Source organism: Desmodus rotundus, unplaced genomic scaffold (genome assembly GCF_022682495.2).
Source record: "Desmodus rotundus isolate HL8 unplaced genomic scaffold, HLdesRot8A.1 manual_scaffold_333, whole genome shotgun sequence".
Classification (NCBI taxonomy): Eukaryota; Metazoa; Chordata; class Mammalia; order Chiroptera; family Phyllostomidae; genus Desmodus; species Desmodus rotundus.
In genome coordinates, this window is record NW_026527405.1 from 11,423 (window position 1) to 25,028 (window position 13,606).

At 49.3% G+C, this 13,606-nt stretch overlaps 1 protein-coding gene and 1 pseudogene across 1 annotated transcript; one reads left to right on the forward strand and one right to left on the reverse strand.

Annotated features, from left to right (window-relative positions):
- The first annotated feature begins 824 nt into the window (after window positions 1-824).
- On the forward strand, window positions 825-2,065 carry LOC128780100 (four and a half LIM domains protein 1 pseudogene; annotated as a pseudogene).
- A 1,994-nt stretch (window positions 2,066-4,059) lies between these two features.
- On the reverse strand, window positions 4,060-10,019 carry LOC123478395 (cytochrome P450 2A13). Its single transcript, XM_053917828.2, has 9 exons — window positions 9,809-10,019; window positions 9,361-9,523; window positions 8,431-8,580; window positions 8,091-8,251; window positions 7,412-7,588; window positions 6,288-6,429; window positions 5,667-5,854; window positions 5,059-5,200; window positions 4,060-4,516 (listed from the first exon to the last, which is right to left on the reverse strand). The coding sequence occupies exons 1-9, from the start codon at window positions 9,986-9,988 to the stop codon at window positions 4,335-4,337; spliced, it is 1,485 nt and encodes a 494-aa protein (XP_053773803.1). The 5' UTR covers window positions 9,989-10,019; the 3' UTR covers window positions 4,060-4,334.
- Between the last annotated feature and the right edge of the window lie 3,587 nt (window positions 10,020-13,606).

The following is a 13,606-nucleotide window of genomic DNA, read 5'->3' on the forward strand; positions in this document are numbered from 1 at the left end:
ACTAGGGGACCTGCTCAGTGGTGTCTTCTCACCCACGCTGATGTGCCCATGGGAGGAGGCTCCTCTCCTGCTCCACCAAAATCTCCAGCATCTTAAGTCTGCCTTCAGTTCCCCTATCTCTGCTTCCAGCCCCAGGTCAACTCTCCAGGTCTGTGATTGATAAAGAAGCCACTTTCCCAATGCCATGAACTGTTTGCATGTCAGCCCAAGTGTCTCTGAGTCCCCAGGGTTGTAATGGAGAAGGCTCGGGGCAATATGAGTGTTCTCTTCTGCATGGAGCTCCTTGTGCCCAGAAATGGAGGAGGAGAGAGACCACCATTCATCCCAGCATGAGGACAGGTAGAAAGTGGACTCAGGAAAGGATTTGGAGGAGGTGGGGTAATTTCTTTGTTCTTTCTTCTGCAGGAATCCAGGTATATCAGTCTTAATAAGGTGGGTCTGGGATTCTCAGGTTCTAGAATGCAATGATTCTAACCCCTTCTAAACCTTTCATGGGTTAACAAGGGACTCTCAGAGTGGAGAGGCCCTTGGTAGACAGGAGCTCTCATTTCGATCCACCCAAACTCCTCTCCCTCACCTGTCACTAGCTTAGAGGAGACAGGACTCCTTGGAGAAGTGCTTGATTCCAGACTGGGGCAGGAAAAATGGAAGGTGATACAGGAACATATTGCAGTGCCAGAAAGTAAAGTGGTCAGAGTCTGCTGCCAACACTACCGCTGCCGCTGGCCCCAGGCAGTCTCGGTGCAGATGGAGGCCCCCTGCCAGGACAGCTGCACTGCCAAGCATCCTCAGGCGGCATATTGGAAGTCCTAGAATATTATATCCAATCCCTGCCAAATACATCCCACTGTGCACACATCTAGTGTGAGATCCCCCCTGGGGCTGGGTGAGCACCATGGCTGAGAAACTCGCCTGCCACCACCACAGGGACCCCCGGCAGGGGAAGAAGTGCTTGCAGAAGGATGCCCACCACTGTTGCTGAAGTGCTCGGACACATTCTGTGCCAGCACCTGCATGGAACATGGCAAGCCCACTGGTGCCCACTCCAAGGAGATGCATTATAACAACGGCTAGTGGCATGACACCTGCTACCACTGTGACAGGGGCCTGCACCCCTTGGCCAAAGTGACCTTTGTGTCCAAGGACAACAAAAGCCTGTGCAACAAGTGCACCATGCAAGAGGACTCCCCCAAGTCCAAGGGCTGCTTCAAGCCCCTTGTAGCAGCAGATTAGAGGCAGGGTCTAAGGGGACCATCTGGCACAAAGACTCCTTCACCAGCAGCAAGTGCAAGTCAGTCGTTGAGACTGGGAGCTTCTTCCCTAAAGGGGGGACTTCTATTGCATGACTTGCCATGAGGCCAAATTTGCCAAGCATTGCGTGAAATGCAACATGGCCATCACACCTGGAAGAGTCACTTACGAGGGTGAACGCTGGCATGCCGAGTGCTTTGTGTGTGTTACCTGCTCTAAGAAGCTGGCTGGGCAGTGTTTCACCACTGCGGAGGACCAGTATTACTGTGTGGATGTCTACATGGACCTTGTTTCCAAGAAGTGTGCTGGATGCAAGAACCCCATCACTGGGTTTGGTGAAGGCTCCAGTGTGGTGGCCCATGAAGGTCAATCCTGGCACTACTACTGCTTCCAGTGCAAAAGAAAAAAAATAAAAAAGCCCCATGAATCTGGCCAACAAGTGCTTTGTTTTCCATCAGGTGCAAGTGTGTTGCCGACTGTGCCAGAAAGCGGGAAAGTGACAGGAGCTCCTATCCTGTAAAATGGAATTAAGTCTCGTTCTCTGTGTCGTCACCCACTGCCCTACACCACCCATAGGGAAAGAGCACTTTTACCCTTTCAAAGTTGTTCCTTCTCTCTTTTCTCAAATAAGGGAATTATTACTCAATAAGGGAATACATTCATCGTAGTATAATTTAGCCAAATGCACGCTGCCTGGTGTGGCTCAGTGGATTGAGTGCTGCCCTGTGAACCAAAAGGTCGCTGGTTGGATTCTCAGGCCAGGTCCCCACAGGGCATGTGGGACAGTCAACTACACGTTGACCTTTCTCTCCCTCTCTTTCTCCCTCCCTTCCTCTCTCTCTAAAAATAAATATATCTTTAGAAAAATGAAGTGTAGGAAAACACAACTCTGCAGCAAAGTTAACCTTTCAATGGCTGCAGTTAAAAATATCACTCTTAGAAATATTGACTTTTCTGCATGTTCATCATACAGCAGAAAAGAACTGACCATTTGGCTGCTTAGTGATGTAAGCAAGAAGCCTAACAGATAAAGCTCCCACTGAGATGCCCTTTGTGACTCAGCTGGGACCCACCGTGTCACAAGAGTTGCAGGGGCTACTCCAACTGGCTTCTCCAACCTGCGGCTCACCCTGTGTTCTGTGACCAGAAGAACTTACTGAAATGCATGGTTTAACTTCCTCATCAAAACTTTCCTTCTGTTCCTTTGTGCTTTTGATCAACTAACAGGAATTTCTAGAAAATTAACCTTTGAACATAGTTGTGATTGTAAACTCACCTTTTACCTGTACTAATGTTGGAGTTCCCCGTGTGCCGTATTTTCTGAACGCTCCCACTTTCAAGCATGAAACACGCAGGTGATTTGGAAAGTGTAGACAGGTCTGAGAGAATGAGCCTGATTCAGGGGAACATCATCACATTGAGTATTTCTGGAAGGTAACGAAACTAACCCAGCTTTTGTTTCTGTCTTTCAAATAATGGTATTTTGTTTTGCCCTGGTGAGTGTGGCTCAGTGGATTGAAGCCAACCTTTGACCAAAAGTTCGCAGGTTCAATTCCCAGTCACAGGCACAGGCTTGGGTTGTGGACCAATTCCCCAGTGGGGGGCATTCCAGAGGTAACCAATCAGTGTTTCTCTCTCACATCAGTGTGTCTCTCTCTTTTCTCTTCCCTTCCCCTCTCTCTAAAAACTAATAAATACAATGTAAAATTGTAAAACAAAGAAAAAAGAATATTAACATTCTGTTTTCCAGCTTCTGGTAAAGATGGAGAGGTAGGGAAACATGGCTCTCCTCATCACACAACCACAGCAAAAGTTCAGCTAAACTACAGAACAACTATCACTCACAACCATCAGAAAACGTGAGCTGTATGGAAGTCTGACAACTAAGAAATTAAAGAAACAACCTTCATACAGATGGATAGGAAGGGCGGAAGGGCAGAGACAGGGAGATATGGAATGGGGCTGGTCCCATTCCCATATGTGGTGGATATAAATTGGGGTGACATCTCAGGAGTGAAGCATCCCAGTCCCACACCAGACCAGCCAGCCCAGGGTTCCAGTGCCAGGAGCTAAGTCCCCATAACTTCTGGCTGTAAAAACCGGTGGGGCTTGGGTCAGTGAGGTATTCAGGCTTCTCCTCTAGGAGGGCCGCAGACACGGACTTACTCAGACTCACTCCCTCCAGGCTCCACCATGGGGACAGCACCTTGAAGGTCACCAGTGATATATGAGGCAGAACTGAAGTGTCTGGCAACAGGACAAGAGCTGGGGGGGAGTTTCTTCCCAGACAGAACTGCAGACAGCAGCCATGTTCCTTTTCTGAGCCCTCCTCCACACAGAGCCACTAGCAGGAGCCCAATATCTTAGACTCCATCACCTGGCTCACACGGTGAGCCTTCTCTGACAACTCTGCCCTGGCATATAAAATGTGCACGAATGAGCAAGAGCATAGGCGAATGTGTGGAAGCAGGTTGGCTGCCTGCCAGGACTCTGGGAAAATCCTTGGACAGAGCCGTTTATGTCCTATAATACTACACTAAGTTGTTGTTTCTTACTCGAGGAAGAGGTGCCTTTTAAGAACCTACCCAAAGTTCAGTAGGCTAAGGGTAGCCATCCCTGCGCAGATCTGAGTTCAAGGAACTGCTGAGCATTTATTGTGTTCTGTCAGATCTCAGAGAGAGACTTGCTGAAAATCAGCTGTATCTCTCATAACATGGGCATACACACAGTTGCCGTTTCATAGGTTTGTGATTATCAAGGGCAGTGAGTGTGTCATGATTTGAGCATAGAGCTGACACAGAGTACATGTCAATAGATACTAGCTGTTATTATTGTCATTTATAGTACTGCGTAAAGTTTCCCTTCCTTTCATCCCAGCTCTGAAAGCTCACTCTCCAGCAAGGTGAACAGACAGCCCATCAGTTTTTTCTTCCTCTCCTATCCACCTTGCACCTTCGTTTGCTCCAGCTCTCTGGCTAGCATCATAGCCCCGCCCCTACTTCTAGCCCCACCCAGGCCACACCCCTCCCCAGTTTGCTCTCCCACTAGCCCTGTACATTTGTAGGGGAAGTGGCAGGTCTAGCTCAGCGGGGCAGGAAGCTCATGGTGTAGTTAGGTGGGATGGTGGCAAAGCCCACATGTTTGGGGGACACATTGATGTCCTGGGGTGGCTGCGGGGACTTGAAGTGGAAGTTCTGCATGATGGTGCTGAGGAAGAGAAAGAGCTCCATTCTAGCCAGGCCTTCTCCAAAACAGTACCGCTTTCCTGAAAAGACAGGGTGGGAGGAGGTGAGGCCCACTCTCTTGGCCACCTCTCTCCTCTCCCCATCCAGGCTGCATCCTCCCGGGGAGGAGGGGACTGAATGTCAAGGCCTGAGAGACTTTCAAAGAAGTCCCATAACCTCCCTTAGCCTCAGTTTCCCTTGTACATGGCATGGGGATGAGTCAAATCAGGATGTAGCAATAGGAATTTACATGACCCTTCCTCAGAAACACACTAATATGGCTACTGTGCTGCCATCTCCTTCTTAGGAATTTGAAGAATTTAAGTCACCTTGGAGAAGCCTCTGAGTCACTCTGGGCCTTGACTTTTCTCATGTCTGAAATGGGTACAATCATCCCTTTCTTTCTGCCTGGGCTTAGGTAGTTGGTAGTTATGAGGTTTGCAGTTGGTTGGCTGCAGGTTAGATCATAAGAAAGACTTCCAAGCTGGAGAAAGATACTAGGCTACACCTCAGAGAGGGGAGCTGGGATGAAGGGGCCCCTTTTGGTGTGACTGGTGGCTGGCATCACATGGTGGTCTCTTACCTATGGAGAAGGGCACAAAAGCATCATTCTTCTTAAACTGCCCCTTCTCATCTAGGAAGTGCTGAGGGTTGAAATCAAGAGGGTTGGAGAAAAACTTGGGGTCCCTCAGCACGGAGCCCAGCATCGGAAACACTTCGGTGCCCTGGTGGGGAGGTGGGAGGGATTTTGATAAGCAGGAGGGGAAAGTGTGTGCTGAGAGCTCATGGAGTTAGAGGGGGTATTTGGGTGCCTAGGTGAGGAGAATGGAGGCATGGGAGTTGGGATCTTCCCTGGGGTAGGAGGTTTGGGGGACATGGGGTCAAGTATCTCAAGGCAGAATGTTTGGGGGCCATAAGAGTCATGTCCCAGAGATAGGCAAGCCTGGGGAAGTGAGGATAATGTCTCCACGACACAAAATTTGGGGGACATGGAGTTCATATGTACCTAAGATTTAAGGGAAGAGGTCTTAGGTACAAACGGGATTCAGGTGCCTCTGAGTGGGAAAGTTGAAGGGACATGTGATTGAGGAAGTCTACAGTTGAGGGAGTCAGACAGGCAATGGGAAGCCTGTGAGGAGGGTGGGGTGTTGGGTCTCAGGGAGCAGGTTTGAGCTCCATGTATTCTAGTACCTTGGGGAGCAGGAAGTTCCGAAACTTGGTGTCCTTGGTGACTCTACGGGCCAGGCCCATGGGGATCATGTCTCCAAATCTTTGGATCTCGTGGATTACTGCCTCTGTGTAGGGCATCTTGGCTCGGTCTTCGAACTTGGGCTGCCGGTTCTTGCCAATCACCCGGTCAATCTCTTCATGGACCTTGGCTGGGGATAGGGGAGAATATGTTTAGGGACCTAGGGGTCTCTGGGCAGGGAAGATAATCCAAATCTATACAGCTGGATATATGACAGGCATGACTTAGTGTGTGTCACGGACACAGATCATTCAAAACAGGTTGTCCATAGACATTGTTGGCACTGGGTCCTGATAACCTGGTTGTGCCAGAATCCTGGGGGAAGCTGGGAGGAAGAAGACTTGGGGAATGGTCTGGAGGGGCAGGTAGTGGGCCCTTGGTGGGCTCAGCACACGAACTATTTACTAAGCACTTCAGATTGTTTTAGCTGAATGTCATGACCTAGTGTCTGGTTAGCAGGATGTATTTGAGGGCCCAGGGATTTGAGGGGTGAGGAGGTACAGTGGGCTCAGAGGAATTATGAGAGTCTGTGGCCTTTGCTTCCTTGCACCGTCCAGCCTTACCTGCCACATCTGGGTGCTTCATGAGCAGGAGGAAGCCATAACGCAGGGTTGTGCTGACCGTCTCGGTGCCCGCAAAGAAAAGGTTCAGTGTGGTCATTACCAGGTTCTTCAAGTAGAACTCTGTGTTGGGGTTCTTCTGTTCCTGCAGGGAGGGACTGCTTCAGGCCTAGCCAACTCACCAGTGCTCTCAGATTCCAAAGGTGGGAAGAAGGACCCTAGTTGTGTCAGGCCTTTTACAAGGCTGCTGTATCTGCCCCAATGCTCTTCTCACACGCTTTACCCAGCTGGGTTTCTGTCCTTTAATTACCAGCTGAGTTGCCACTTTTTAATTGTAGAAATATGTAGAAAGGGATGGGTAGAGACAGACAGTGAATGAGAAAGAGAGGTAGACAGATCATGATAGATTGCGTGAGAGAGAGTTGAAGAGATATTTTCTCAAACACAGACAGGTATTTAAGCAGCTGTACTCTATTCTTTCCCCCAAAACCTTGCAATTTATGAAGGAGAATCCACTCCCTGATCCTTTCACCTTGAACTTCAGACTCCATAAAGCCCCATCTCCTATCTGTGAAGAAAGGAGACTGACATCCAGCTTGGACTGGGGACCCAGAGATGTCACATGGTAAAACCAGGTCACCTGTCCACACAGGTTACCTGATAACCAGGGAATGAAAGGTAAGAGCATGGTGGCTAAAAGCACCAGCCTTAGAGTCTGAGAGACCAGGGTTTGAGCTAGGTTCCACTGCTTCCTCACTGTGTGGCCTCAGGCATGGCACTTATACCCTCTGGGTCTCAGTTTCCTCATTCCTAAAATCGAGATCACATTAGAGCCTCTACAACAACTGTTGTGAGTGTTACATAGGTGAAAACCATAAAGTTGTTAAACCAGTGCCTGTTGCTTGACAGTGTTATAGATGTGATTGTGCTTATGATTTGCACACACAATTCCAGCCCATGGCTGAGGGCTCAGGGCTCAGTAGAGAGGCAGTGATGGTTAATTCATGGAGTTGTGAGGATTATTGTGATGTAATGGGCAAAATGAGTGGGCCTCTTTCTCTCCCACCTGCACTGTGACTTCTCTCTGCTTGGCTTTGGACCTCTCAGCACTGGCTGCTGACATGTACCTCCTGCATGCGGATGAGGAAGGAGTCAATAAAGTCCCGCGGGGAGTTGGGATCCAGCGTGCGTTGGTTCTGCTCCACCTTCTTGGCTATAAAGTCCTCCAGCCCCTGAAGCTCCTTAAATGCCTGTTGCTGTGGCCCTGGCAGGTGTTTCATCACTGAGTAGAACATCTCATAGAGCTGAGGGAGGGGCATGGAGAAGGGCAGGAAAAGGAAGGACACGTGTTGATGGACATCATCAAATGGGAGTGGGACTTGTCCTAGGGCAAGGGAGGCACTGGTTTAAAGGCACCTGTCCTGATGTTTAGGTATTTACCTGGGGTTGGATGGAGTACATATCTAAGTGTTCATGTGAATTAAGTGTGAAGTCCCTTGTCCTAGAATTTAGGTCAGTTGGGTTGGGATACATATCTAGAATTCCTTCCTCCCTCCTTTTCTTCCTTTTTCCTTCTTCCCTTCAGTGCCTTTCTGTTTTTGCAGGGGAAGTATAGCTGAGATAGCCAGGTATTGGAGAGTGAGTGGGTTTGGGGCACCTCTTCTGGGTTGGGTTGTGCAAGGGAGAAGACTGGATTTGAGCGGACCCTGCCTAGAAAGGATAGGATTTGGGGCACCTGAGTCCATGTGGGAGAGCAGTTGGTTGGTTGTGGGGGGGTCAGCGATGAGCCAGGGTGGGACTGGTTACCTGCCCTGTAGATGTAGCTGTGAACTGGAAGCTTCCCAGCATCATGCGCAGCAGTGACAGGAACTCTTTGTCCTCATAGTCAAAGCGGTCCCCAAAGACAATGGAGCTGATGACATTGGAGACAGTTCGGCTCAGGAAGAAGGTGGGGTCTATGAAGGCGCCTGGGAGGTGGTGTGGGGTCGGTGAGTGAGAAGCGATTTGGGGGAGTGAACTTGGTGATCTGATGCCAGTCTGTGAATTCGAGGCACACCGTCCCCCAACCCAGTTCCCTTCCCAGGTGAGAAAGCGCCTGTCCATGCAGGGCGTTTTCTTCCTCTGTCCCCTGGGGTCCCTGGCTCACCGCCCGTGTCCCGTAAGGCCTGGAGGAGGAAGCCTGCCTCCTCCTGAATTCGCTCTTCGATGCCCCGCTTGCCCACTCCGAAGTCCCGCAGCGTTGTGATGGAGAAGCGCCGGAGCTGCTTGGCGCGCTCCCCATTTGCGAAAGCCACGCCTGGTGAGGGAGGGTAGGAGTCGGGAGTGGGCTTAGAGAGGGGCGGGGCCTGACAGGGGTGGGCAGAGAGAGAGAGACAGGTAGAGAATGGCAACAGAGAAATACCAAAAGAGACAGAGACCAAGTTGGAAGGAAATCAGAAGGAAAGGTGAAAGATGGTTGCCCATGGAAACAGTGCGATGCAGAGACACTGACAGGTAGAGAGAGAGAGAGAGTGGAGGGAAGTGGGAAAGTGAGATCTCCAGAGATCTGGGAGGTGGGAGTAAAAATTGAGAAGGATTCTAAAAATGAAGTGGAGAATGTCGAAAAATATACACAGAGAAACAGAGAAGGTCTGGAGTCAGCAGATTATTACGAAGAAATGGAGGTATGAGGATCTTGAAACACAAATAATGAGAGTTTCTAAGACAAAGAAAAAAGGGAGGCAGGGAGATGCAGATAGAATCATGGAGAAGCACAAAAAAATGAGGAGAATAAGACAAGAGGAACCATGGAGATATAGGACCAGGCCTCCAAAGCAAAAACCCAAGAGCTTCTAGGAGATACAGAGAGAAGAGACTGTACTGAGAGAGCTGGGAGATGGGGCAGAGAGAAGCAGGGAGATGCAGACACACTGAGAAAGGTCGGAGGGGTCACAGGGATAAATAGTGATAGAGACAGGGATGGAGAGGAAGGGCTCTGACACAGCCCTGAGTGGCTGGGTCAGTTGGCAGAAGAACGCTGGGGAAATAGAGGCCATCTGTGCTTGACCACATTGCCCCCACACAGGATCCCCCTCACCATAGCCTTTGAAGAGCCAGTCAAAGGTGGCCTGCTCGCCTCGCCCACTGAATTCGTCCGCCTGGTCCACCAGAGCCTCCTTCACAGCCTCGTGGCCACACAGCACCACAACACGCCGGGGGCCCAAGTGGACCGTGAACACGGGACCGTAGCGCTGGCTGATCTGATGGAGGGGGACGGGAGCGGTGAGTGCACGCAGCCTCAAGTCTCAACTGGCTCTGTACCCAGCCCTCACAGAGTGGCATGCATTTTGCCCAAGTTCTGATAGTCAAGGGACTGGACATCCCAAGAGCTGGTCTTTCCTGGCTAGGACCCTGACACTAAACTTTCAAAACGCCCCGTTCCTAAGATTTCAGTCCACCCTTTCCAATCCCCTGCCACCAAATCCCAGCCAGACTGCAGAGGGCCCCAGCCCCACCCTACCACCCATCTCCCTGCCTCCTGACACCTTCATGAGGGAGTTGTACATCTGCTCTGTGTTCAGCTGCAGGTAGTTGCCGATGAAGGGCAATGCAGGTGGGCCAGGAGGCAGCTTTCCCCAGAGCTTCCTTTGTTGCCAGACAGACATCAAGATCATTATAGTGAGGCAGGCCAGCAAAGCCACTAGGAGCAGCCCTGAGGCCAGCATGGTGGCACTGAGAGTGACAGTGAGATGGTGATGGCTGGGATACTTTGCCTTTATACTTCCTGAGACGGAGGGGTGGATTTTGTTTCTGATTATGTAACTGTCTCATGTCACGTTCCAACTACACTCCTGACTGTGTTCCACTGCATTGCTTGGGATGCTGCCAACCTAAGAGGAGGCAGGTCCTCCTTGGCGGAATAACAGGGAGTGGGCCGAAGACTGAATTTGTGGCTCCTTCTGTGGTGTCTTGCCAAGGCTGTGGAGTTGGGGTGACAGTAGCGAATTGGCAGAACTGAATTTTCAATAATTTTTTCATGTATGACCCCTGAGTTTACGATTTGGAGTCTCTGAGTGACAAGGCCTCCCACCCTATGTTGTGGACTTAGGTTTCTTTGGAGAGATTAAAAATTTAAAGGTATTGGAATGAGACAGGAGTATGGCTATGGCTTGGGGGTCATTTGGTGAGGAGGGATGTAGGTATAAAGGTCTCAGGATGAGAGCATCTTGGGAATGGATTTGAGGGTCTTGAAGTAAGAAGCAACCCGGCTGTGGATGTGGGCTTCCTGTGGGGAGAAATACAGGGTCCAGCAGAAGTAAGGCCGGCTTGAATGTGTTTCGTAGGATAATAATCTGTATATAATAATTCATAGTTTTCAATTGAACTACCTAAAATGTCATATGGTGTGCTTGAGTGTGATATTGTTATGTTACTGCATTACATGCTTATGATTTTGTAATAAAAGATTTTGTAATAAAATAGGGGCATTATTTGTGCCAGACCAATTATGAAGAATCCAGCTGGATCTTATAATCAGCTCCTGACTGCAGATGGTGACCTGCTTTTTTTTGACTCAATATCATTTCTTGATGCCCAGAATTCTCATTGGAACCTCAAAGTGAGGTATGGATGGGATGTGGCAGAACCGCCCAACTCTGGTTGGGAAAGAAGACCAGAGCTGCTGTTTAGTGGAACTTTCCACAGAACTGGAGAAGAGGGTAGAAAACTGAGGGTAGAAAACAGAGTGGGCAGGGGGCACACATGTCTCTTCTGCTCTACACTTTTATTCCCTCCTTCTGGGATTGGGTTTCCACCAGTGGACAGGTCATATTTGAGTGTGTGTGAAGTCCCCTTTAGGGATGATTCCTGGCTCATCAGTGATGCTATTAGCAGGCAGAGGGAACTCTATCAGGAGAGATTTGGGTAAGCTCTAGTGTCAGAATCAGAGGGGGCTTTGAATTGATGAAGGAGAGAGTAGAGAAAGGATGCGTTACTCTGCTGACCTTCCCTCACTGACATTCTCTCTTGATAAGAAGGACAGTTACCCCCTGGTGAGCATTAACTGTGGAGATTGAGTCGGTATGCAGGATCTTACTGAACCTTTTAAGAATAGGTCTGGGTCATTATCATTCTTACTTTGCACGTAAGAAGACCAAGTCTCCATACATCCACTTGCTGGAGGTCACAGGTAATAAGTGATGGAGTTGGGCTTTGAATTCTCTCTCCTTCTTTCTCCACTGACTGACCTAGCCCACCCTGAGGGCCAAGTGGAGGCCAAGTTTAGCAGCAGATGGGTGCTGAGATTGGCATCAGCATTGGCAGGTTATGCTATTGGCATCATGTAGCCCTGGGGAGAGAGGGTGTCCCATTGGCATTGAGCTTGTCTCCAGGTAGACACTAGGATTCAAAATAAGTTGACGCTGAACTTGATACCAGGAGAACAGTAATAGAGCCAACTTTTGTGTCAAGAGGGCTCTGTGGCTGGCTTCAAGAGGGTATAAGGGTGGTACCATAGAGGCTCTGAGGCTGGTCCCAGTGGGCTCTGGTATGAGTGCCAGGTAAGTGCTGAGATTGGTCCCACATGGGCTTGAGAGGGGCCCCAGATAAGCACTGGACAGGCTCCGATGTTTAGACACCATGCTCAGATGCCACCTCTAATCTCTGGTGAGTGCAGGTGGGTGAGGTTGACACCCCCAGGACTGACATCTTGCTGAAAGCATTCTAGGCCCCTGAACTCTGAGACCTGTAAGGAGGGAACAAAGCGTGAGAACAAAGCAGAGAGTGGAAAGTTGTTTGTTGGTTTTGGAGGCGGAAGAGAAGGAAAGGAGGATTAGCACTGGCTTGGCAGGTAGCAATCCCCTAATCTTTCTTTTTGTCTTTTTTTAAATTGAGGTAACTTGGGTTAACAGCTTTCTAAACATTTCAGATGTACAACATTATAATTGGATATCTGTATACCCTATTGCATGCCTACCACCAAAAGTCTAGTTTCCATTCCTGCACCTGGGTTGGCCTGAAGCCTGGGCCCTTCCTTTCCCTACCTCGTTCCTTGAGAAGGAGGCAGGTAGGACCTTGTGGAGTTTGTTTCTCAATGAAGTTGGCATCAGGAAGGGCCCTGAGTGTTTATACAGGCTGCCATGAGGTGGGTGGGGAGAGAGTGAGGGGTCAAGTCTGGGAGAATTACTTGAGGTCAAGTGAATTTGGCCTTGTTTCTGACCCTGGAACATGGAGTGAGAGATCAGTGTCTGACATCACATGCCTTATCTCCTAGAGGCAGGACATGTGCCAGTGTGCGGTGGCCTGGGATAGGCTTGAAGAGAAAGGTGGTGCTGAATCCAAGAAAATCTCTTCCCCTCACTGGGCCTCAGTTTCCCATTCTGGATGGATAGTACAATGGTTAAGAGCAAGATTACGACATGGATTAAAATCCTAACCTTTCTTTCTTCCTTCTTCCCTTCCTTCCTTCCTTCCTTATTCTTTCTTTGTTGTGAGACCTTGAACATGTAACCTAACTTCTCTGAGCCTATAGGGCCAAGGACAGTACCTGACTCTTTGGTGATTTTCGTGAGAAGCCAATGGGTTAATGTGTGTGATATACACAGCAGCAAGTGCTCAACAAATATCAGCTGTTCTTGTTATTAATCCACGACTGAAGGAGATAGGCGAAAGGTTTGCTAAACGCCATTGTGGCTTTTGCATTCACTGGTATAAAGTTCCCGAAGCTTTTCCTTTGGGAAAGAAGGAAGACAGAAAGTTTGGGGGAAGTTCCTTCCCCATTTATTCCTCAATACAGCTGAGTCTGAGTAAGAAACTGATCAACTAGGCGGCCTCCTGGAGGGACAGTGAATTGGATAGTTTCTAAAGAAGGGTGGGTCAGGGTTAGAACCTCGGGATGTTCTGGATGGGCAAGAAGCCCTGCACAGAATGTTGCCCCTTTATCCTTCTCTATTGCGAACCCTTGTCTTGGACTGTTTCTTTATCCTTCCCTGCAAGTTAACCTTCCCTTCAACCCTGTTGAGTGCTCCTGGATCTCTTTAGGTTTGTGTCATTTTATCCAGTAGGTTCTCCTAGATGCCTCTGTCATCCTGTTTACCCTTATTTATATATCAGTATATGTGCACCATTCTGGGTACATGCTTGGAGTGTCTGTGCGTGTCTGAGTGCATAGAAGTGTCAACATGTCCATGTTAATAAATGAACTCATGCCTACACCTGACTTTGTGGAGGATGTGTTGGTGCATAAGTGGGTATCCATACCCGTTCATGCTCATACATACATACCTGTGTGAGTGCACATCAGAGTGTGTGCATGTCCTTGTCAATGTGCCTGAGTGCATGCCGAT

Bases quoted from the DNA above. Each gene is read 5' to 3' on its own strand.
- LOC123478395 (XM_053917828.2), bottom strand. From the start codon at position 9,988: ATGCTGGCCTCAGGGCTGCTCCTAGTGGCTTTGCTGGCCTGCCTCACT. The intron at 9,524-9,808 runs GTGTCAGGAGGC...CCCCTCCATCAG, and splicing joins TGTACAACTCCCTCATGAAG to ATCAGCCAGCGCTACGGTCC. The intron at 6,430-7,411 runs GTACATGTCAGC...CCCTCCCTGCAG, and splicing joins TCCTCATCCGCATGCAGGAG to GAACAGAAGAACCCCAACAC.